Raw genomic sequence first — 22,620 nt, 5'->3', positions numbered from 1 at the left:
AGCCAGTCTTCGGCAGCATGCCGTCTCCGGCAGACCCTTGAATGACAGGCACTGTTGGTACACGCGAGGCCTCATGCGGTGCCTTCTTGGCACCTCCTCCTCGGCCTGTTGGGCTGCCGGCTCTCCATCCTGGGTGGCTGCCTCCTGTCCCGCGGGGGTCAGGCTCTGCTGCTGCATTCTTCTCTGCTGGAGCATACTCCTCCTCGAGCTGCAGCTCGTACAGCTGCATCCCCAGAGCTGCGGCGACCAGCAGGAGGGCCATCATTGCTGGTTGTATTCCAATATCCATCAGCTGGCACTGCCCATGCCAGTGGTATGCCCCATGGTCCCTGTCCAGCACTGCCATAGGGGCTACAGTGGGCGTTGCTCTGGATGGGCCGTCTGATGCACGCCGGTGGATGACAGCCATGTTGCTGGGGGGGGAGGGGGGGGGGGGTATGGCAGAGGGTGGTGGGTGGGGGCACCAATATGTCCCATGTCACTCTGCAGAACCAGTGGCCAAGATGAATAGTCAGTGGGGTGCGCTGCAAAATGGCTGCCTTGCAGGCTACAGCAACGGCAGTCCATGCCTGGGACACCCCCCATGTCCCCTGGGGTGTTACCCCGGCCACTCGGCCTGTCCCTCATCAACCCCCCCGGCCTTAGCAGGGCCCCCCACCCCAGCCAGCGCCGCCAGTGACCGGCCCAGCAGCCCACAGTCACGCCTCTCTGTGTCCCATTTCCTCTCTCTCTCTCTCATCAGCCACGACGCCGGTTTCACGATTTTTAAAAGCACAAGTTAACCGTTCCGTCAGGAACTCAGCCCATCAGAGGCGGAGCATCGCAGAGGCCCCGGAGTATACCAGGTCAGGGCCGCTAATGACATGCAAATGGTGTTTACTGTACGTGTGTTCGGGGCCGCACTGATGTCATTGTCGAGGTGAAGGAGAATTGCGATTCGGTGTCGGAACCTATTCTCCGCCCAATCGTGTTTTCCCTATTTCGGCATCAGCCAACGGAGAATCCGCCCACATTTACAGATCAAAAGCTTGAATTATAGTGGGCTAGAAAGTGAGCAAATCTCTTATCGTTAAGATGAATAAAACCAAGCATGGCAAAACACTCTCCGAGTCCACCCTATTAAACAAGAAAAGGACGATTTTGTGCTTTACACAAAGAATTGTCTGGTCATTTCAACTTATCTTAATTTCCTGAGGTACATTTTAGTCAACAAAATCTGAAACTCAAGAGTTCATTGATAGGTCCTTTAAGGGATCTTGATAATAAGAAATTATGAAGGATTTTGCCCCATTGTGAGATAAAATGTGAGATAAAATTGATAATCTAAACACTTATGGCTGTAGTTAGGGGAAGCAGACAGCATAGAAACTGCACTCACAACACTTATTTATCAGACATGGCAATTTTCTCTTGATTGTTATTGAGTGACTAGACTCCCACCAGCATTCAAAAGGGGTTGAAGGCAGACTTTCTCTGTGGTTCATTCAGTGAGTGGGTAAGCTGTACAAATCCGGTCTGCTTGCAATTTTGCTTCCTGGCCTGCCTAACTTACCTGATAGGATGGTTACAGGATATGGGTGTCGGTGGTGAGACCATCGTACGAATATATGAGGAGCAGGAGTGGACCACTCGGCCCCTCGAGCCTGGTCCGCCATTCAATGATGTCACGGCTGATCTGATTCTAACCTGAACCCCACATTCGTGCTTACTCTTGTGAAGTAATTTCTGTTCGCAATTATTTTTGATTAGGTGGTGGGAGACCTTTTAAATCGCTGCATTCCATGTGGTGAATTAGCTACTCCCAGAATGCTGATCGGGATTTCCAGTGACCCAGAGACAATGAAGGAAAAATAATATATACCCAATTCGGGCAGGTCTGAATCTTGGATATATATATTCTACAGGGTTGCCAGCTGTGATTAAATGTCTTCCTCGAGACTTCATCACATGACTTGAACCCCAGACTCCAGCCAGTAGTCGGCCAACACATCCACCCTTGGGATGCATGGCCTTCCCACGCCAATCGCAAACAGGAAGATTCATTAACCAACTGGATGATGTTTGACGGTCAGCCAACAGCCTTTTTACCCCCCCCCCCCGCCCCCCCCCAAGAGAAATGTGCCCAGAAAATAAGAAAAAAAAATGTTTTGTTGTCCCGACAACTTTCCTCCAGATCGGACACAGCAGTGTCCTGGGGAGCAATCTTCAATTCCTCGCGGGCTGGCACATGTGCGTGTGTATATTAGAATAAGGAATGCTTGAGCTGCACGGTGGCACAGCGGTTAGTACTGCTGCCGAGGGCACTGAGGACGTGGCATCGAATCCCAGCCCTGGGTCACTGTCCATGTGGAGTTTGCACATTCTCCCCATGTCTATGGGTTTACCCCAACAACCCAAAGATGTGCAGGTGAGGTGGATTGGCCACGTTAATAATTGCCCCTTAACTGTAAAAAAATAATTGGGTACTCTAGATTTATAAAAATAATTATCGAATAAGGAATGCTCTGTTAAAGGTCGCAACCTCTATCTGAGTTAAGCTTCGTCAACCATTCAACTTCAGTTACATGGCCTTTTCAATCAAACTTCTTTGGTTCGTGGACAGCTTCAGGCAACAGCCTCTGATATACCTTAGCCTAGACTCAAAAGTGCAGAAAGAGGCCATTCGGCCCATCAAGTCTGCACCGGCCCTTAGAAAGAGCACCCGACTTAAGCCCACGCCTCCACCTAGCCCTGTAATCCCACCTAAGCTTTTTGACACTCAGGGCACTTTAGCATGGGCAATCCACCGAACCTGTACATATTTGGACTGTGGGGAGGAAACTGGAGCACCCTGGAGGAAACCCACGCAGACACGGGGAGAACGTGCAAACTCCACACAGAGAGTCACCTGAGGTTGAAATTGAACCTTGCAGTGAGGCAGCAGTGCTAACCACTGTGCAACCATGCCGCCCGATCTGGAGTATTTTTTAAAAACACCGACATATCTTATCAATGTTAAAATTATCATGGTGGGGTGCACATTAATGAACTAAATTAATAGTTTTCACTCCACCCCCCCCCCCCCCCCCTCCACGTTTCGCACTACACTTGAAAGGAAGGGGTACTGAAAAACCCTCTCTGGATTGTGTTGACGCCTCCTGCGATCCGTGCTTCAAATCTGCTTTCTTCTTTGCCCCCTCGTGTTGTTGCTGGTTGTGGTTTGAATGGCCAATCTCAAATAGACAGGTGGGAATTTTCAACCTCTACCCAAGGTTGATTTACACGCTCTGCTTTAATTGCCTGCATTAGAATCGTCTCCCCCGGCATTTATGTTTGCAACTGCGATGACCCGCATTTCCATTTCGACACAGCGATCCAGATTAGCTTTCCTCCAAACCTAATAGCGTGACACGTTAATTAACAATCTTCACAGTGCAGGTTTCAAAAGAATGCCCGTTTTACATGGCCTTGAGCTAAGCTGCCCCTGCTTTGTTCATTGAAACCATCCCATAGCTCATATCCCATGCAATGCACAAGTGACAGCCTGCAGGTTTCTCATCGATCCACCGCTGATTACCCATCTGGTTCATAGATCCCTGCTCGTCTCTGACTGGAAGCTGTAAAAGCTGTGACTGAGGGCACAACGGCAGCAACCCTTTCCTACTTGCTGCAAATCTCAAACTGAAAATATGCCGAAAGCGAGCATGGTTTATCTTAGCTCTGATGAAAGGAAGGAAGGATTTCTGCGACATCTTTTGTTTTTTAAACAGGTCCGTAGAATCCATTGAATCCCTACAGTGCAGAAGGAGCTCATTTGGCCCATCGAGTCCGCACTGACCCTCTGAAAGAGAACTACACCGAGGCCCAGGCCCCTAACCTATCCCCGTAAACCCCGAATATTTATCTCGGCCAATCTGCCAAACCTGCACATCTTTGGATTGTGGGAAGAAATAATAATCTTTATCATTGTCACAAATAGGTTTACATTGACGCTGCAATGAAGTTACTGTGAAAATTCCCTCGTCACCACATTCCGGCGCCTGTTCGGGTACACAGAGGGAGAATTCAGAATGTCCAAATTACCTCAGTCTTTCGGGACTTGTGGGAGGAAATAGAGCACCTGGAGGAAACCCACTCAGACACAGGGAGAACGTGCAGACTCCGCACAGACAGTGACCCAAGCGGGAAATGGGACCCTGCCGCTAATAGACAGCTGTGCTAACCACTGTGCTACCACGCCGCCCACTGGAGCATCCGGAGGAAACACACGCAGATACGGGGAGAACGGGGAGGCCGAATCAAACTCGGGTCCCTGGCATTGTGAGGCAGCAGCACGAATGACTCTCCCAGCATCCCAAATGTGGTGCTTATCTCAGAAATGTATATTTTTATTTTCAGTGAGGGGATGTGGCTATCACTGGCAAGGCTAGAATTTATTACCCCACCCAATTGTCCTTGCCTTCTTGAACCACTATGTTGTAGGCTATCCAGTTTATTCTTATTCTACCTTTATTGAGCAGTTTGATACAATCAAATGGTTATTTCAGAGAGCTGTTAAGAGTTGGGTCTGGAGTGACATAGACCAGACCAAGTAAGGTTGGTCCCTAAAGATCACGAGTAAACCAGATGGATTGCTATGACAATCTAATAGTTTCATGAAGATCATTATTGCGCACAGTGCTTTAAAAATCCAGATTTATTCGAATGAATTGAATTTAAAATCCCCCAGCTGTGGTGGTGAGATTTGAACTCCCATTTCTGGTGAATTAGCCTGGACCTCTATGTAACTAGCCCAGTATCATTACCACCGTGCCACAATTCCCATTGAAGTATGTGTTGTCGCTTCAAAGGCTGTGGCGTAGTGGTATTGTCACTGGACCAGTAATACAGAGATTCCGGATCGTGTTCTAGGGATTTGGGTTCAAATCCAACCACAGCAGATGGTAAAATTTGAATTCAGTTGGAATTGATATTGAATAATAACCAGGTTGATTGTCGTAAAAACCTACCTGGCTCACTAATGTTCTTCAGGGAAGGAAATCTGCTGTGCTTACCTGGTCTGGCCGATATGTGACTCTAGACTTTCAGTAATTCGAAGTTATTTTACAGGTATATTAAGGGTAAAAGGATAATTAGGGAAAGAGTAGGGCCCATTAAGGATCACAGTGATAATTTGTGTGTGGAACCAGAGGATGTAGGTAGGGTTCGAAATGAATACTTTGTGTTAGTGTTCATTCATGAGAGGGACAATGTGGGTTGAGTACTCAGGGAGAAGGACTTTGATAAAATTAAAGAGATTGACATTGACAGAGAGGGGGTTCTGAGTGGTCTGGCAGGCCTCAAAGTAGGCAAGCGTCCAGGGCCAGATGAAATGTATCCCAGGCTGTTGAGTGAGTCAAGGGAGGAAATAGCAGGAGCACTGATAATAATTTTCAATTCCTCTTTGGCCACAGGAGAGGTGCCGGAGGATAACCAATGTGATACCATCATTCGGGAAGGGAGGCCGGGATAAACCAGGAACCTGCAGGCCAGTCAGTCTAACCTCAGTGGTGGGGAAACTATTGGAAGCAATTCTGAGAGACAGAATTAATCTGTATTTGGAGAGGAAGGGATTAATCAAGAACAGTCAGCATGGTTTTGTTCAGGGGAGGTCATGTCTGACCAACTTGATTGAATTTTTAGGAGAGGTGACCAGGTGTGTCGATGAGGGAAATGCATTTGACGTCGTCGACTTGGACTTCAACAAGGCTTTTGACAATGGCCCACATGGGAGACTGATAGCGAAGGTAAGTGGCCGGGGATCCAAGAAAATTTGACAAATTGGATCTGGAATTGGCTGAGTGGCAGGGAGCAGAGGGTGATGTTTGAGGGGTGTTTTTCTGACTGGAAACCTGTGTCCAGTGGGGTTTTGCAGGGATCAGTGTTGGGGCCCTTTGCTGTGAGTGGTTTCTATAAATGATTTAAATATGAATGCAGGAGGGTTGATCAGTGAGTTCACAATGGTATGAAAATTAGTGGGGTTGTAAATAGTGAGGAGCCTTCGATTACAGGAGGATATAGATGGGCGGGTCAGATGAGCTGATCAGTGGCAAATGGAATTCATCTGGATCAGTGTGAGGTGATGCGCTTGGGCAGGACAAACAAGGCAAGGGGATACATAGTGAATGACAGGATCCTGGGAAGCACCGAGAATCAGAGGGACCTTGGTGTGCATGTACACTGGCCCCTTAAGGTAGCAGGGCAGCTGGATAAAGTGGTTAAGAAGGCAAATAGTACACTTGCCTTTATTAGCCGAGGCATAGAGTTTAAGACCAGGGAGGTTATGTTGGAAATGTATAAAACTTTGCTTAGGCCACAGCTAGAGTATCGTGTGCAGTTCTGGAATCCACATTATAGAAGGGATGTGATAACACTGGAAAGGGTGCAGAGGCGATTTACCAGGATGTTGCCAGGGCTAGAGAATGTTAGCTATGAAGAGGGTCTCTTGAGGGCCTCACGGTAGCATGGTGGTTAGCATCGATGCTTCACAGCTCCAGGGTCCCAGGTTCGATTCCCGGCTGGGTCACTGTCTGTGTGGAGTCTGCACGTCCTCCCCGTGTGTGCGTGGGTTTCCTCCGGGTGCTCCGGTTTCCTCCCACAGTCCAAAGATGTGCGGGTTAGGTGGATTGGCCATGCTAAATTGCCCGTAGTGTAAGGTTAATGGGGGGATTGTTGGGTTACAGGTATACGGGTTACGTGGGTTTAAGTAGGGTGATCATTGCTCGGCACAACATCGAGGGCCGAAGGGCCTGTTCTGTGCTGTACTGTTCTATTCTATAACTTCTATAAGAGAGATTGGATAGACTGGGGTTGTTTTCCTTGGAGCAGAAGAGACTGAGGAGGGATATGATTGAGATGTATAAAATTACGAGGAGCGCAGATAGAGTAGACAGGAAGAAACTTTTCCCCTTGGTGGAGGGATCGATGGCCGGGGGCATATATTTAAGGTAAGGGGCAGGAGATTTAGAGGGGATGTGAGGAAAAACCTTTTCACCCAGAAGATGGTGGGAGGTTGGAATTTGCTGCTTGAAAGGGTGGCAGAGACCCTAATAACATTTAAGAAGTTTTTAAGTGCGCATTGGCGATGACAAGGCATACAAGGCTATGAGCCAAGTGCTGGAAAATGGGATTAGAATAGTTAGGTAGCTGCTTTTGACCCGTGCAGTCACAATGGGCTGAAGGGTCTTTTCTGAGCTATGGATCCCTATGACTCTATAACTCTAATGTGGTTGATTCTTCCGTGTCCTCTGAAATGGCCCTCAGTTCAAGGGCAATTAGGGATGGGCAATAAATGCTGGGCCCAGACAGTAACATCCGCATCCCATGTATGAATAAAAAAAAGATTCTCAAGAAGTGGGAATCGCTGGAACACTATCATTCATTGCTCATCCCGAGCTTCCCTTGTGGTAGTGAGCTTCATGTCCTCAAAACCCTGCCGTCCACCTGGTGTAGGTACTCCCATATTGCTGTTAGGTAAAAGCAAATTACTGCGGATGCTGGAATCTGAAGTGAAAGAGAAAATGCTGGAAAATCTCAGCAGGTCTGGCAGCATCTGTAGGGAGAGAAAAGAGCTAATGTTTTGAGTCCAATGACTCTTGTCAAAGCTAACAGACAGAGAAAGTGGGAAATATTTATACTGCGGAGTGAGAATGAAAGATGAGTCATAGCCACCGAAACCCAGGGAAACCGGGTGCTAATGGCCACAGAAACCAAGGGGAAAGAGTGTTAATGGCAGTCCCCAGGGAGAACAAAAGATGTGAAAGGCCAAACAGCAGAGAAACTAACATCAGAGGGTGAACTGTGATAAATGTAGATGTGGGGGGAGGGGGAGGGGGAAGCAAAGAGGAGAAAGGGTCAGGAAAGGTGAATAAGATGGGGGGGGGGGGGGTTACATATATATTAAGAAAGACAAGAAAGAAAGAAACAGTAAAAGACAGTTAAAATGAAATGGGATGAAAATAAATGGGTTGAGATGGGATCGAGATGAATTCAACAACTTCAGATAATTAGCTCTACCCCATCTCGACCCATTTATTTTCATCCCATTTCATTTTAATTGTCTTTTACCATTTCTTTCTGTGGCCATTAGCACCCGATTTCCCTGGGTTTCTGCGGCTATGACTCATCTTTCATTGTCACTCCACAGTGTAAATATGTCCCACTTTCTCTCTCTGTTAGCTTTGACAAAGAGTCATCGCACTCGAATCGTTAGCTCTTTACTCTCCCTACAGATGCTGCCAGGCCTGCTGAAATTTTCCATAATTTTCTCTTGTGTTGCTGTTAGGTAAGGAGTCCCAGGACTTTGTCCCGGCAATGATGGAGAAGCGTCAGGATGGCATGTGAGGGAAGCTTGGACAATATGGCACCCTCATGCGCCTGTTGTCCTTTGTCTTTGATCTGGTAGGGGCCAGGTGGTAAACACTACTGGTAACACATTGCATGTATTAAGGTACTTCCGCTGTATTACAGGTACCACAGTAAATCCCAGCCTGCTGGCTCCTCCAGCAGGCAAAGTATAAAAGTGTCTGCTCTCCTGCGCTGCTCCCATTCTGGTTCCAGCTGTAGGTGGCACAACATCTTGTGCAATAAAGCCTCGACTGTGATGTACCATCAATTGGACTCGAGTCGTGAAGAAGTTCCAAATATCAGGCTTTAATCAACTAGTTGTGTGCCCGGCAGTCGACTGACAGAGAAAGGCCGACTGCCGGGTCCTACGGGTTCTTATACCCCGCCTCATAGGCGGGACTACTTGCCTCTCGGCCAATGGGTGAGCAGTCACATGACTAGCCTCAACCAATCAGCAGAGAGGCACATGACGGACCTGAGCCAATGGGAAGCAAGTGCTCTGCACCAATGGCAGATAGGTACCGTAAACCTCCTAGTCATACCACCACAGATTGTTTCACCATTCTCGTAGTAATTGAAGGTACATCAGGCCACAGGTATGGGAAGGGAGGGAAGGTTCTTGCATTTTACCACAAGAAACAAGTCAATGTTGCCACTATTGACGGTGTCAAACAAAAAAAAACAGCAGTTGTTCCGTGGGAAACAAATGTTCATTCACTGAGAGGTGACGCTGTAGTCTGTTTAGTTTTTTTTAGGTGCAATTTACCATAACAAGAAGAGAAATGAAATTGGAATAGACTATTTTTAAATTGCTTCAGGAGAGAATGAGACTACTGGGAAGGCAGACTGGTGGGAGGCTAGTTGTCACAGTTAAAAAAAATGTTGCACTTAGAACAGAATTGATAAGAACTCCCATTGGAAACAAAGTACTTTCTCCATGAAGCATCTATTACATCTTCAGGGCATCCCAAAGTCCTTCACAGCCAATGAATTACTTATGTTCCCGATTGTTTTATGGGCAAAAGCTGGAAATGAAACTGCGCACAGTTATCTGATAAAAGGGCAGTAAATCTGTTTGATAATGACGGTTAAAAGGTAACTTTTGGCTAGGCCTTGCACTTGTGTTAATAATACCTTGGAGACTTTTATAAACACCTGTACATATAAACATAGCCTCAGTCCCGGTGACAGTATGAACACTGTACTGAGATTGCAGCCGAGATCATGCATGGTGGCCACTGTTGGCATTGCAGCCAGTGCCCACCATCGATCATCACTGGAGCCAGTCAGGCCCCAGTGAGGGGGTGGGTGGGGTGGGGATGGTTGGGAGGACAGGGGGTTGGAAAAAGTGGGGGGGAGCATTGCGTGCCCTGGTTGGGGGACGTTCGGTGGGCACAAGGTATGACACCTCCCGCACCCCTCCTCATCCTGTACCCTGGCGACATTGTGCACTCCCAGCTCTGATAAAATACCGTCAGTGATGGGATGAGGCCAGTGATTATATTTTATTTCTTATTCATTTACGGGATGTGGGCGTCGCTGGTTAGGTCAGCATTTATTGCCCATCCTTAGTTGCCCTTCAGAAGGCGATGGTGATCTGCCTTCCTGAACCGCTGTAGCCCCTGAGGTGTAGGTGCACCCACTGTGCTGTCAGGGAGGGATTTCCAGCATTTTGGTCTGCGAACGGTGATATATTTCAAAGTCTGGACAGTGAGCGACTTGGAGGGGAATCTCCAGATGGTGGGGTTTCCAGGTATCTGATGCTCTTGTCCTTCCAGATGGCAGTGGTTGTGGGTTTGGAAGGTGCTGTCTAAGGAACCTTGGTGAGTTACTGCAGTGCATCTTGTAGATGGCATACACAGCTGCCACTGTTTGTCAATAGTGGAGGGAGGGAATGTTTGTGGAAGGAGTGCCACTCAAGGGGGCTGCTTTGTCCTGGATGGTGTCGAGCTTCTTTAATGTTGTTGGAGCCGTGCTCATCATGGCAAATGGAGAGTATTCCATCATCAAGCCTGACTTGTGCCTTGTAGACGGTGGACAGGCTTTGGGGAGACAGGAGATGAGTTACTCAGCACATGATTCCTGTCCTTGCAGCAACAGTATTTATATGGCTAGCCCAGTTCAGTTTCTGGTCAATGGTAACTCCCAGGGTAGTGGGGGACTTAGCGAAGGTAATGCCATTGAATGGTTAGGTTCACTCTTGTTGGGGATGATGTTAAAAATTTGGGAAAACTACGATTAGAAATTAAAACAGGGAGATGCCTGAAGAGATGTTGAGATGCGAATCAGCATATCAGTGAGAAAAGCACGTGTTTACCTCAGTGACAGATACGGAAATTGACACGTGTACGCGGAAAAGCGACTCCACAAGATGGATAACATCAAAGGGAAAGAATGTTATATCTATGGCACAACGACTGGGGAAAAAGAGAGACAAACACAGCTACCATCAGCCACACCCAGCTGCATAAACGGTCTCCCGAAAACAAGTTATTGCTAAACAGGCAGCTGGTTAAAAGCAAAACTCGAACCAAGTAGATTTCGCCTTTGCTGAAACTGAAGATTGATTTCCCAAACTGGGCCACATAATCTGTACATGGTAATTAACTATTGGATTTAGCCCGTTTAGTCGTATAATATTGGATTTTGTTTGGGAACAAAGGGGCAATTTGGAATTCAAGGAACGTCGGTGGTTGGGAACCAAAAGGTAATTTCATGTAATACCATGTGTGTATAGCTATTAGTGTACCTAAGTGTTGACGTGTGTTATACTCCTTCTTGTTGTATTTTTTTTTCTTTTATGTGAATAAATATTCTTTATTAATGGATCACACAATGACTGGACTTTTCCTCCCTGGTTCACATATTTTTCTCACGGTATACCAAATTGAAAATATCCATGAAGAACCGATGTTCCAAGTTACCCTTCTGGGTTTTGGGATACTCTCACTGTTAACATCAGCAGGGTTCTTAACAATGGTCATTGCCAGACACTTGTGTGGCGTGAATTGTATATTAATGATTCAGATGAGGGAATTAAGTGCATTGCCTCCAAATTTGCAGATGATACAAAGTTGGGTCAACTGTGAGGAGGATGGTTAGATGTTTCAGCAGGATTTGGACAGGCTGAGTGAGTGGGCACATGCACGGCAGATACAGTATAACATGGATCAATGGGAAACTATCCTATTCAGTAGCAAAAATAGGAAGGAAGATTATTATTTGAATCAATGTAAATTCAGAGAAATGAGTACTCAGCAAGACGTTGGTGTCCTCATGCATCAGTCGCTAAAAGATAGTATTGAGGATACAGCAAAGCATAGATAGGTTGGAGATTTGGGCAGAGGTCATGTGACGTAATGCATTTTGGTCGATCTAACATGGAGGAGAAATATACCGTAAATGGGAAAACTCTGAGGAATATAGAACGTCAGAGAGATCTGGGAGTGCAGGTCATCAGATCTTTGAAATTGGCAACACAGGGCAGCACGATGACTCAGTGAGAAGAACTGCAGCCTCACGGCGCCGAGGTCCCAGGTTCGATCCCGGCTCTGGATCACTGTCCGTGTGGAGTTTGCACATTCTCCCCGTGTTTGCGTGGGTTTCGCCCCCCACAACCCAAGATGTGCAGGGTATGTGGATTGGCCATGCTAAATTGGAAAAATGAATTGGGTACTTTAAATTTTAAAAAAAGAACTGCACACAGCAATTAAAAAAAAAGAAAGTGGCAACACAAGCGGACGAGGTAGTCAAGAAAGCAAATGGAATGATTCTCTTCATTGGACGGGGCATTGAGTATAAAAACTGGCAAGTCATGCTGCAGTTGTATAGAACCTTGGTACGGCCGCACTTGGAATATTGCGCATAATTCTGAGCACCAGATGACCAGAAGGGTGTGGAGGCTTTGAGAGGGTGCAGAGGAGGTTTACCAGGATGTTGCCTGGTCTGGAGAGTGTTAACTATGTGGAGAGGGTGAGTAGACTTGGACTATTTTCATTAGAATGACAAAGGTTGAGGGATGACCTGATAAAGGTCGACAAGGTTATGAGGGGCATGGATAGAGTGGATGGGCAGACACTCTTTCCCAGGGTGGAGGAGTCATTCATCAGGGGGTATAGATTTAAGGGGGACAAAGTTTAGAGGATATGTGTGAGGCAGGTTTTTTAAACAGAGGGTGGTGAGTGCCTGGAACACGCTGCCAGGGGAGGTTGTGGAAGCAGATACATTAACGGCGTTCAAAAGGCATCTCAACAAATACATGGAAAGGATGAATATAGAGGGATACGGCTCCAGGAATTGTTAAAGGTTTTGGACAAGGGCAGTAACATGACCGGTATAGCCTTGGAGGGCTGAAGGGCCTGTTCTTGTACTGTATTGTTCTTTGTTCTTTGAAAGTAAATGCGCAGGTACTGCAGGCAGTAAAGAAGGCAAATGGTATGTTGGCCTTCATTGTGAGAGGTTTTGAGTATCGGGATAGAGATGTTTTATTGCAATTGTGTGGAGCATTGATGAGGCCACACCTGGAGTATTGTGTGCAATTTGGTGCCCTTATCCGAGGAAGGATGTTCTTGCTATGGAGCGGCTGTAGCGAAGGTTTACCAGGCTGATTCCTGGGATGGTGGGACTAAGTATGAGGAGAGACTAAATCGGTTAGGATTATAGTCTTTGGTGTTTAGAAGAGTGAGAGGGGATCTCAGTTTTGCTGGGGCTTCCTGATGCCATATTGGATGAAAAGCTGCCTTGATGCCAAAGGCAGTCACTCTCACCTCACCCCTTGAGTTCAGCTTTGTCCATGTTTGAACCAAAGCAGGGGTTGAGTGAACCTGGCAGAACCCAAACTGGCCATCTGTGAGGAGGGTATTACTCAGCTCCCCTTCTAAATTTTACCGATGATTGAGAGTAAACTGATGGGGCAGTAATTGGACAGGTTGGATTTGTCCTGCTTATTGCACACAGAAGCTACCTGGGCAATTTTCTACATTGCTGGGTTGCTGTGGTAGTTGTACTGGAACTGTTTGACTAACTGTCCAAAAGTTCTAGAGCACAAGTCTTCAGTACTATTGCCAGGATATTGTCCGGGTCCATAGCCTTTACACTATCCAAAGCCTTTGTCCATTCCTTGATATCAGGTGGAGTGAATTGAATTAGCTGAAGACTTGCACCTTTGATGCTGGAGACATCCAGAAGAGGCTGAGATGGATCGTAAACTCAGCTCTTCTGGCTGAAGATTGTTGCATTGATATACTTGGCTCCCACATCATTCAGGATGGAAATAGTTGTGGAACCTCCTCCTCCAGTGCGTTGTTGTTGAATTGTCCACCACCATTCACGGCTGGATGTGGCAGGACTGTAGAGCTTAGATCTGATCCATTGGTCGTGGAATCGTCGAGCTCCATCACTTGCTGCTTATTCTGTTTGGCACACAAGTAGTCCTGTGTTATAGCTTCACCAGTCTGAAAACTCAATATTCCATACCTGCTGTTGCTCATGGCATGCCTTCCTCCACTCTTCCTTTAACCAGGGCTCATTCCCTGGCCTGATGGTAATGGTAGCCTGGGGGATATGCTGGGCCATCAGGTTACAAATTGTGTTTGAGTACAATTCTTCTGCTGCTGATCATAGAATCGTAGAATGCCGACAGTGCAGAAGGAGGTCATTTGGCCCATCAATCCTGCACCAAACCTCTGAAAACACACCGCACCCATGCTTATCAGTCCTCCCGCCCCCCCCCCCCCCCCTGCCTTATCCGCACCCCATAACCACACCTATCCTTTGGAAACTAAGGAGCAATTTATCATGGTCAATCCACCTATCCTGCATATCTTTGGATTGTGAGAGGAAACGGCAGCACCTGGAGGAAACTCAGGAAGACACGGGGAGAAGATGGCCCACGGTGTCTTATTGATGCCCAGTCTTGAGTGGCTAGATCTGTTCGAGGTCGATCCCATTTAACATGATGGTAGTGCCACACAAAGCAATGGAGGGTGTCCGCAATGTGAAGAATGGACTTTGTCTCCACAAGGACTGTGTGGTGGTCATCTCCACTGATCTATCATGGACAAATCCATCTGCGGCAGGTCGTTTGGCAGGATGAGGTCAAGTATGTTTTTCCCTCTTGTTCCCTCACCACCCACCGCAAACCTAGTCTAGCAGCTATGTCCTTTAGGACCCGGCCAGCTTGGTCTGTGGTGGCATTACCGAGCCACTCTTGATGATGGACGATGAAGTCCCCCACCCAGAGTATATTCTGTACCCCTGCCTCGAGTAGTGTTCAACATGTAGGTGTAATGATTAATCAGCTGAGCGGTTGATTCATCAGCAGAAAATTTCCTTGCCCATATGTGACCTAACGCCGTGAGAATTTATGGGGTCCGAATTTGATGTTGAGGACTCCCAGGGCACTTTCCTGTTGACACTCTACCACCACCTCTGCTGTATCTGACTTTCCAGTGGGGCTGAATGGGTCATTGAGGTACCGATGTGTTCATGGTGGCATCATGCTGGAGTTTGCAGATATGGCGGAGGATGATCCTTTGAATGCAGAAGCTGGTGGACTGAAAAGTGAGTACAAGAGTAACTATTGTGGTTCTGGGATGGACGGGAAGGGGTGAGGGCAGAGGTGTGGGAAATGGATCAAACCTGGTTGAGTGCTCTGTCAACCATGAAGTGGGTGTATGGGGTGGGGGGGGAGGGGGGGGGGGGATAAATCTCAATTAAGAAAGACCTTTGAATGAAAAGGCTCCCTGTCACCATGGGCCACTCAATCCGTAACACCCTGGGCCATTCCTCCATCGCTCCCAACTTCTCATCTCCTTCCCATGGCACCTTCCCTTGCAATCGCAGAAGGTATAACATCTGCCCCTTTACCTCCTCATTGCTCAAGGCCCCAAACACTTCTTTCAGGTTAAGCAGTGTTTCACTTGCAATTCCTTCAATTTGGTCTATTGTATACGCTGCTCCTCCAGATTGGGGAGACTAAACGTAGGCCGGGTGACCGCTTTGTGGAACACCTCGGCTCAGTTTGCAGTCATGACCCCAACCTTCTTGTCACTTAACAATTTAACTCAACACCTTGTTCTCAGGTCCATCATTGGCCTGCTGCAATGCTCCAGTGAAACTCAAAGCAAACTGGAGAAGCAGCGACTGATCTTTCAATTGGGCATGTTACAGCTTTCTTGACTCAACATTTAGGTTAACAACTTTTGACTGTGACCTTTCTCCTCCACCTTTGGAAATATTTTTATTAATTTTTCCTCCATCTTGACCCCTTATTTTTATATCCCAAACCTTTTTGTCTCAATGCAGAAACACTCTCCCACTGGGCCATCTGCCACTTGTTCTTAAACTTTGCCACATCTGTGTTGCAATCTCACCAATCGCTGTTCCAGCTGTTCCACCCCTCTTAACCAGGATAATATCCAACATACTTTCCCTCTCCTTACTTAGAGTCAAATGGGCTTGAAATATGAACTCTGTTTCCGTAGAATCCCTGCAGTGTATGAGGAGGTTATTTGGCCCATCGAATTTGCACTAACCCTCCAAAAGAGTATCCTACCTCGGCCCACTCCCCCGCCCTATCCCCGTAACCCCACCCAACACTAAGGGCAATTTTCGACACCAAGGGCAATTTAGCATGACTAATCCACCTAACCTGCACATCTTTGGATTGTGGGATGAAACTGGAGCATCTGGAGGAAACACACGCAGACTTGGGGGAGAACGTGCAAACTCCACACAGTCACCTGAGGTCGGAATCGAACCCGGGCCCCCGGCTCTGTGATGCAACCGTGCAAACCACTGTGCCCCCGTCGCGTTAGATGCTGCCAGGGCTGTTGAGGTTTTCCATCATTCCCTGTTTTAGTTTCAGATTCCAGCACCCGCAGTATTTCGCGTTTATTTTTTTTGTTTTCCCAAAGGTGTTTTGGGTATTTGCAAGAAAAGCACATCACAGGTAAGAGCTGGGTATTCGCCCATATCCCTTGTTGCAATGGGATCATTAACAAACAAAGACAAATCTGGCCTCGAGATTCAGTAAAACCGGAATTCTAGATATATCATTGACAGATCCTACAGAAAAATAATAAGATGGTGCAACAGGAGGATTACTGAAGAACTAATTCACAACCCCATTCAAACTGTCCCCTACTGCAGCCCACTGGTGGATAACACACTTGGAATTAGCTGCTCTGTTCATGATACCATCATAAAATCTTAATAATTATTTGAACTAGACTTAATGAAGCAGATTAAGTTATCGATGCTGGAGACATTTCACATTGACAGACAGAAAAATGATCTTGTTAGGTTCTTCAACTCACCTATCCCTTATTACATTCAGTGTTGATTAGAGATTATTATTAAGACAATGCAGCTATAAAGTTCCAGTTTATTAACCCACTAATAAGCGCTTTGCTCAATTTGAAACCAATGATCTTTGCATCACTGTGCACCAAGCTTTTTACTTCACGGCTTCTCTGCAATCCATGCAGATAAATGTGCCTTTCTTTATCTCCTTCATTACGGTGATTAGTCCTGGGTAATTAATGCTTTTTTCAGCTTGCATTTCCAATAAACAGTTATTGCTGCAAATGAACGCCCAAATCTTCAACACTGTGAATCTTGATGAACAGCACGGCTGAGTCTAATGAAGCAGGCAGGTCGTTATCACAACCTTCCTGGTAAAATTAATGCAAGGGAGCATTCACTTGATTCTTATAAAATGCTAAAGCTACTATTTTAGTAAATAAAATGAACGGGCTATAAATTGATAGCCGGGTTTCAAAGTGTACTCCATCTTAGCTTTCAGGAATCATGAGGGCGACACGGTGGCGCAGTGGTGAGCACTGCTGCCTTACAGCGCCGAGGACCCGGTTTCGATCCTGGCCACGAGTCACTGTCCGTGTGGAGTTTGCACATTCTCCCCGTGCCTGCGTGGGTCTCACACCCACAATCCAAAGATCTGCAGGGTAGGTGGATTGGCCACACTGAATTGCCCCTTAATTGGAAATAAATCATTGGGTATTCAAAAGAAAGAAAAAGGTTTCAGCAATCACCCTTCAATTCACTTTGGCTCCCTGCATTGTGAGTCTTAGCCATTGGTGGCCGCCTAGATTCTGGATTTTTCTTCACACCGCCCATCATAGTTTCCCTGTCAATATGTGGTCAAAATATCATTGGCTGTGGGTGGTGGCCTATTGCTTTGATGGGCAATCAGCTTTCAGGCCATCCATTGAGATGTCATGACCTTAGAACTGAAACAGTAGATAACTTTTTATTAAATGTTGATTTATTTTGCTGTGCCCTCCGGAACTGAAGAGAAATATCTCCATCCATGTTATCAATGGAGGAATTGGTGCATCCTTTTGGTGGATTTGGCCTTTTAGAAGGGAGATGAAATATAAAAGACGGGACGGCTCGCTGCCAATGTATAGGGCATCTGTGAGTCCACATCAAGAGTACTGTTCCTTATTTAAGTAGGGATTGAAGGCGGTTCAGAGAAGGTCCACTAGGGTAATTCCTAGGATGACTAGGGTGTTTCGTGAAGAAAGGTTGAGCAGGTTGGGCCCACACTCCTTGGAGTTCAGAAGGAAGAATGGTGACCCTATTGGAATATATAAGATCCGAGGGAGCTGGAATGAAATGTACCGGCCTCCCTGAACAGGCGCCGGAATGTGGCGACTAGGGGCTTTTCACAGTAACTTCATTGAAGCCTACTTGTGACAATAAACGGTTATTATTAGGGGCTGGTTTAGCACAGTGGGCTAAACAGCTGGCTTGCAATGCAGAACAGTGTCAGCAGCGTGGGTTCAATTCGCGTACCAGCCCCCCTGAACAGGCGCGGAATGTGGCGACTAGAGGCTTTTCACAGTAACTTCATTGAAACCTACTTGTGACAATAAACAATTATTATTATTCACTGGGATGTAAAGAGTTAACAAGTTAATGATAATGCTTGTTACCACGAGAGGGAACCGCAGAACAGTTATATAAATATCATCTGACTTTGGACATTCTGGGAGTTAAGAGTTAGTAGAGAGCTGGAAGAGGGTCAGGCATAGCGAGCAATTGTATACTTGAGAATTCTGTAAGTTAGAGATAGCATAGTTTTATATAATAACCTTCTACTTTAGGAAATTGAACAAATCTTAGTTAGTAGTGTAATTAAATTTATAGTTTTGTTCGATAACAAAGCTTTCTGTTTTTTATTCAACAGTACGCATCCGAGCCATCCAGGTAAAGCAGAATAGAGAACATAACAGGAGCTTGACAGGGTGGATTCTGCGAGGATGCTTCCCATCATGGGGCACGGTTTCAGAACAAGGGGCGCGATTCTCCGCACCCCACGCCGGGTGGGAGAATCGCGGGAGGGCCAAGCGAATCACGCCATGCCGCCCTGGCAAGATCAAGCCGCCATGTCTTGCGGGGCAGCAGAGGGGAAGACGGCAACCGCGCATGAGCGAGTTGGCGTCGGCCGACCTGCGCATGCGCGGCTGATGTCACTTAGGCGCCGCCGGCCACGTCATTCCCGGCGCGCCGCAAGCATCAAGGCCCGGCGCCCGAGATTCACGCACTGCTGCTCCTAGCCCCCTGGGGGTGGGGGGGGGGGGAGGGAGAATAGGGGCCGAGGAGCAGCCTCCGACGCCGGAGTGAAACACTCCGGGTATCACTCCGGCGTTGGCTGTTTGTCTCCCGATGGGAGAATTCCGCCCAAGGCGTCTCCCATTGAAGTCAGGGATGGCGAGGAATTCTTCTCTCACAATGTCGCTAATCTTTGGAATTCTATACCGCAGAGAGCAGACTGGGTGACTGAATATATTCAAGGCTGAGCGGGAGAGAGTTTTGATCCAGAAGTGAGTCAAGATTAATGGAGGTGGTGAGGCTGGAAAGTTGGGTTCGGGTCACAGTCAGAATGAATAGTGGAGCGGGGTCAAGCAGCCAAATTATCTTCCTTGTGTTATGATTTTCCCAGAGTTACTGTAAGCACATGGAGCTGCAGGATCTGCAAATTTGGACTTGGGACCAAAGGAAAAAGGTGACTTGAGAAAGTTTGGTTCAGTAGCACAGCACCACACTAAATCTACGGCTACCTTATAGAAACATATGAAATGAAAATGACTTATTGTCACGAGTAGGCTTCAATGAAGTTACTGTGAAAAGCCCCAAGTCGCCACATTCCGGCGCCTGTCCGGGGAAGCTGGTACGGGAATTGAACCGTGCTGCTGGCCTGCTTGGTCTGCTTTAAAAGCCAGCGATTTAGCCTAGTGAGCTAAACCAGCCCCTTGTTTAAAATAGGACCAAGAGGAGGCCATTCGACCCTTCGAACCTGCTCCGCTATTCATTATGATCGTGGCTGATCATCCTACTCCATAGCCAAATCCCGCTTTTCCTCCATATCCTTTGATCCCCTTCGCCATCTAACTGTTTCTTGAAAACATACAATGCTTTGGCCTCAACTGTGATACAAAACCACACACAGTCACAGGGAAGAAGTGAAAACTCCACCCATACATTCACCCAAGATCGGAATTGAACCGGGGTCCCTTGCACACTGCGCCACCCCTTCCATTAGCATTTCTCACAACCTTCTCCCCGCGACAGACACTGTTCATACTTGACAATTGAATTATTCTAGTTTTGGGAACAATCACAATTCCAGTAGGCTACAAAAACATCACCCGAGACAGGTCACATTCTACACAGCCAAAGGCAGGGAGTGGCTACAAGTCCATGATCACCACTTTGGTTATTGACACTCTAGACAAGTTGTTTACAAAATGGAGTTTGTCAGAGACTATCGTCAAAGACAGTGGGCCAGAGTTTGTTTTTAGTCAGTTCAAAGGTCACTCAATCTCAAAAAGGACATTATTGGCTATAGTGAACGACACTGCATTGACACTAAATCATCCTTTCTAACATGAAGCAGAGTGAAAAATTCTCCTAATTTAATCTGTGGTTCTTTTCACATTACCCTCAACCACGATCGTCCGCCTGCTCATGCCACAATTTCTACTCGGTTACTCCATCAGAACCCCTCCTGATTTAAAAAAGAAATTGAGAACCATATAAACATTTTGTATCTTAAAAGCCACAGGTTCCAGCCAGCTCCTTGGACAAGTGACTGATGGAAACCTGAGGGAAACGATGGGGGTCTCATTCTGAGAGTATTCCATTTTAGCTCGTATGACCTAGAACCTCCATCCATTCCAGGCCAAGAGATTTGACCACCCAAATACCTCGCAGACCCAACCCTCCACACTATCAGCCCCAGACTTCAAATCCAGAGAATGAACTAAGTTTCCATGGGCAACAGGTAAGTGATCCCACAGTAGGGGATAAGAGGAGGATTTTCAGCATGGCAACTAGGGGAGTGCCACAGGTATCAGCGCTGGGTCCATAATTATTTACAAAACATAGAATTTAGAGTGCAGAAGGAGGCCATTTGGTCCATCGGGTCTGCACCGGCTCTTTGAAAGGGCAGCCTACTTAAGCCCTCACCTCCACCCTATCCCCGTAACCCAGTAACCCCACCTAATCTTTTTTGGACACTCATGGCCAATCCACCTAACCTGCACATCTTTGGACTGTGGCAGGAAACAGGATCTCCTGGGGGAAACCCACGCAGACACGTGAAGAACGTACAGACAGTGACCCAAGCCGGGAATCGAACCTGGGACCCTGGAGCTGTGAAGCAACTGTACAAACCGCTGTGCTACCATGCTGCCCATATATTAACGACTTGTTTAAGGAAAGTGAATGCACCATTGCCAAGTTTGCAGATGACATAAAAATAGATAATTAATAATAATTTTTATTGTCACAAGTTGGCTTACATTAACACTGCAATGAAGTTACTGTGAAAAGCCCCTAGTCGCCACATTCTGGTGCCTGTTCGGGTACACTGAAGGAGAATTCAGAGGGAGGTAGGAATGCAGGTGGTGTGGATGACACAGAGACTTATAGACGGGTTGGGTGAGTGGGCAAAAACTTGGCGGATGGAACATAACGTCAGAAAATATTAAGTTATGCACTTTGGTTGGAGGAATAACAGCTGAATCTTATTTAAATAGAGAAACCAGGCATCACAGCCTGGGATGGCAACTGCTTGGCCCAGGACCGCAAGAAACTTCAGAGAGTCGTGAACACCCCCCAGTCCATCACACGAGCCTCCCTCCCATCCATTGACTCCATCTACACCTCCCGCTGCCTGGGGAAAGCGGGCAGCATAATCAAAGACCCCTCCCACCTGGCTTACTCACTTTTCCAACTTCTTCCATCGGGCAGGAGATACAGAAGTCTGAGAACACGCACGAACAGACTCAAAAACAGCTTCTTCCCCTCCAAACACTAGACCCCTGTATGCTTCATCCGATGCCGGTGCTTATGTAGTTACATTGTGTACCTTGTGTTGCCTTATTATGTATTTTCTTTTATTCCCTTTTCTTTCCATGTACTTAATGATCTGTTGAGATGCTTGCAGAAAAATACTTTTCACTGTACCTCGGTACACGTGACAATAAACAAAATCCGATCCAATCCAGAAAGACTGCAGAAAGCTGCACCACAGATGAACTTAGAGGTCCTTGTACGTAAATCACAAAAGGTAGCATGCAAGTTCAGCAGGTAATTGATGGAACCATCAATTCACCAGACATGTGCTTTCCGATATGAACAGTGGTTTTAATCTACTTACTACAGAGCCAGCCTGTTACCCGTTGATGAACTCTCGGTGAACTGCAGGCTGACTCTGGACAAGGGTATTTATACAGCAGCACAAGGGGGAGGAGTCATGGGCGGAGCCAAGGGTGGAGCCCCGTACAAACTCCTGAGCATTCCCAGAGCTACTCCCCCCTAGTGGTCGGATAGCGCTACTGCGCTTACAAACAGACAGTGTGAATTACCAAGTTACATTCACCACTTTCACCCCCTGCAAAAAAAAATCAAGTCCGGTGGGGGTGGTGGTCTACAAAGTCAGTCTGTCCGGTGGTCGAACTGTCCGCTGTGATCTGCGGAGCACCGGGGTTGCAGCCTCTTGCGGTGGCTGGATGGGTGTTGTGTGCTGGGGTACGATGGTGGACTCCTGGGAGGGTTGTATCCAAGCTTCATACTCTCCTGGTTCGACCGGGGACTGGGGGCGCTGGGGGCTGGCCGGCCCGGGTGCGCGGAACTGGTGGAGCGAGCCCGTGGGCTCGGGAGCGCGAGGGGGCGGCAGCATTGGGTGTAGGGTGAGGGGTCCTTCTGTTGGGGTAGAGGGGGTTC

General features: G+C 47.2%; 1 protein-coding gene across 1 annotated transcript in view; it reads left to right on the top strand.

Annotated features, from left to right (window-relative positions):
* Positions 1–19,405, top strand: part of LOC119969940 (keratin, type II cytoskeletal 8-like) — a 31,394-nt gene extending 11,989 nt beyond the window's left edge. The window contains exons 3-5 of the mRNA XM_038803908.1: positions 16,281–16,315; positions 18,578–18,597; positions 19,334–19,405. Of these exons, the coding sequence (XP_038659836.1) occupies positions 16,281–16,315; positions 18,578–18,597; positions 19,334–19,405 (127 nt within the window). The remainder of the gene's footprint in view (positions 1–16,280; positions 16,316–18,577; positions 18,598–19,333) is intronic.
* The last annotated feature ends 3,215 nt before the right edge of the window (positions 19,406–22,620 follow it).

Source organism: Scyliorhinus canicula, chromosome 8, assembly GCF_902713615.1.
Source record: "Scyliorhinus canicula chromosome 8, sScyCan1.1, whole genome shotgun sequence".
In the NCBI taxonomy this organism is placed as follows: Eukaryota; Metazoa; Chordata; class Chondrichthyes; order Carcharhiniformes; family Scyliorhinidae; genus Scyliorhinus; species Scyliorhinus canicula.
Note: the sequence above shows the minus strand (reverse complement) of the source record. Positions and strands in the feature narration are given on the sequence as shown.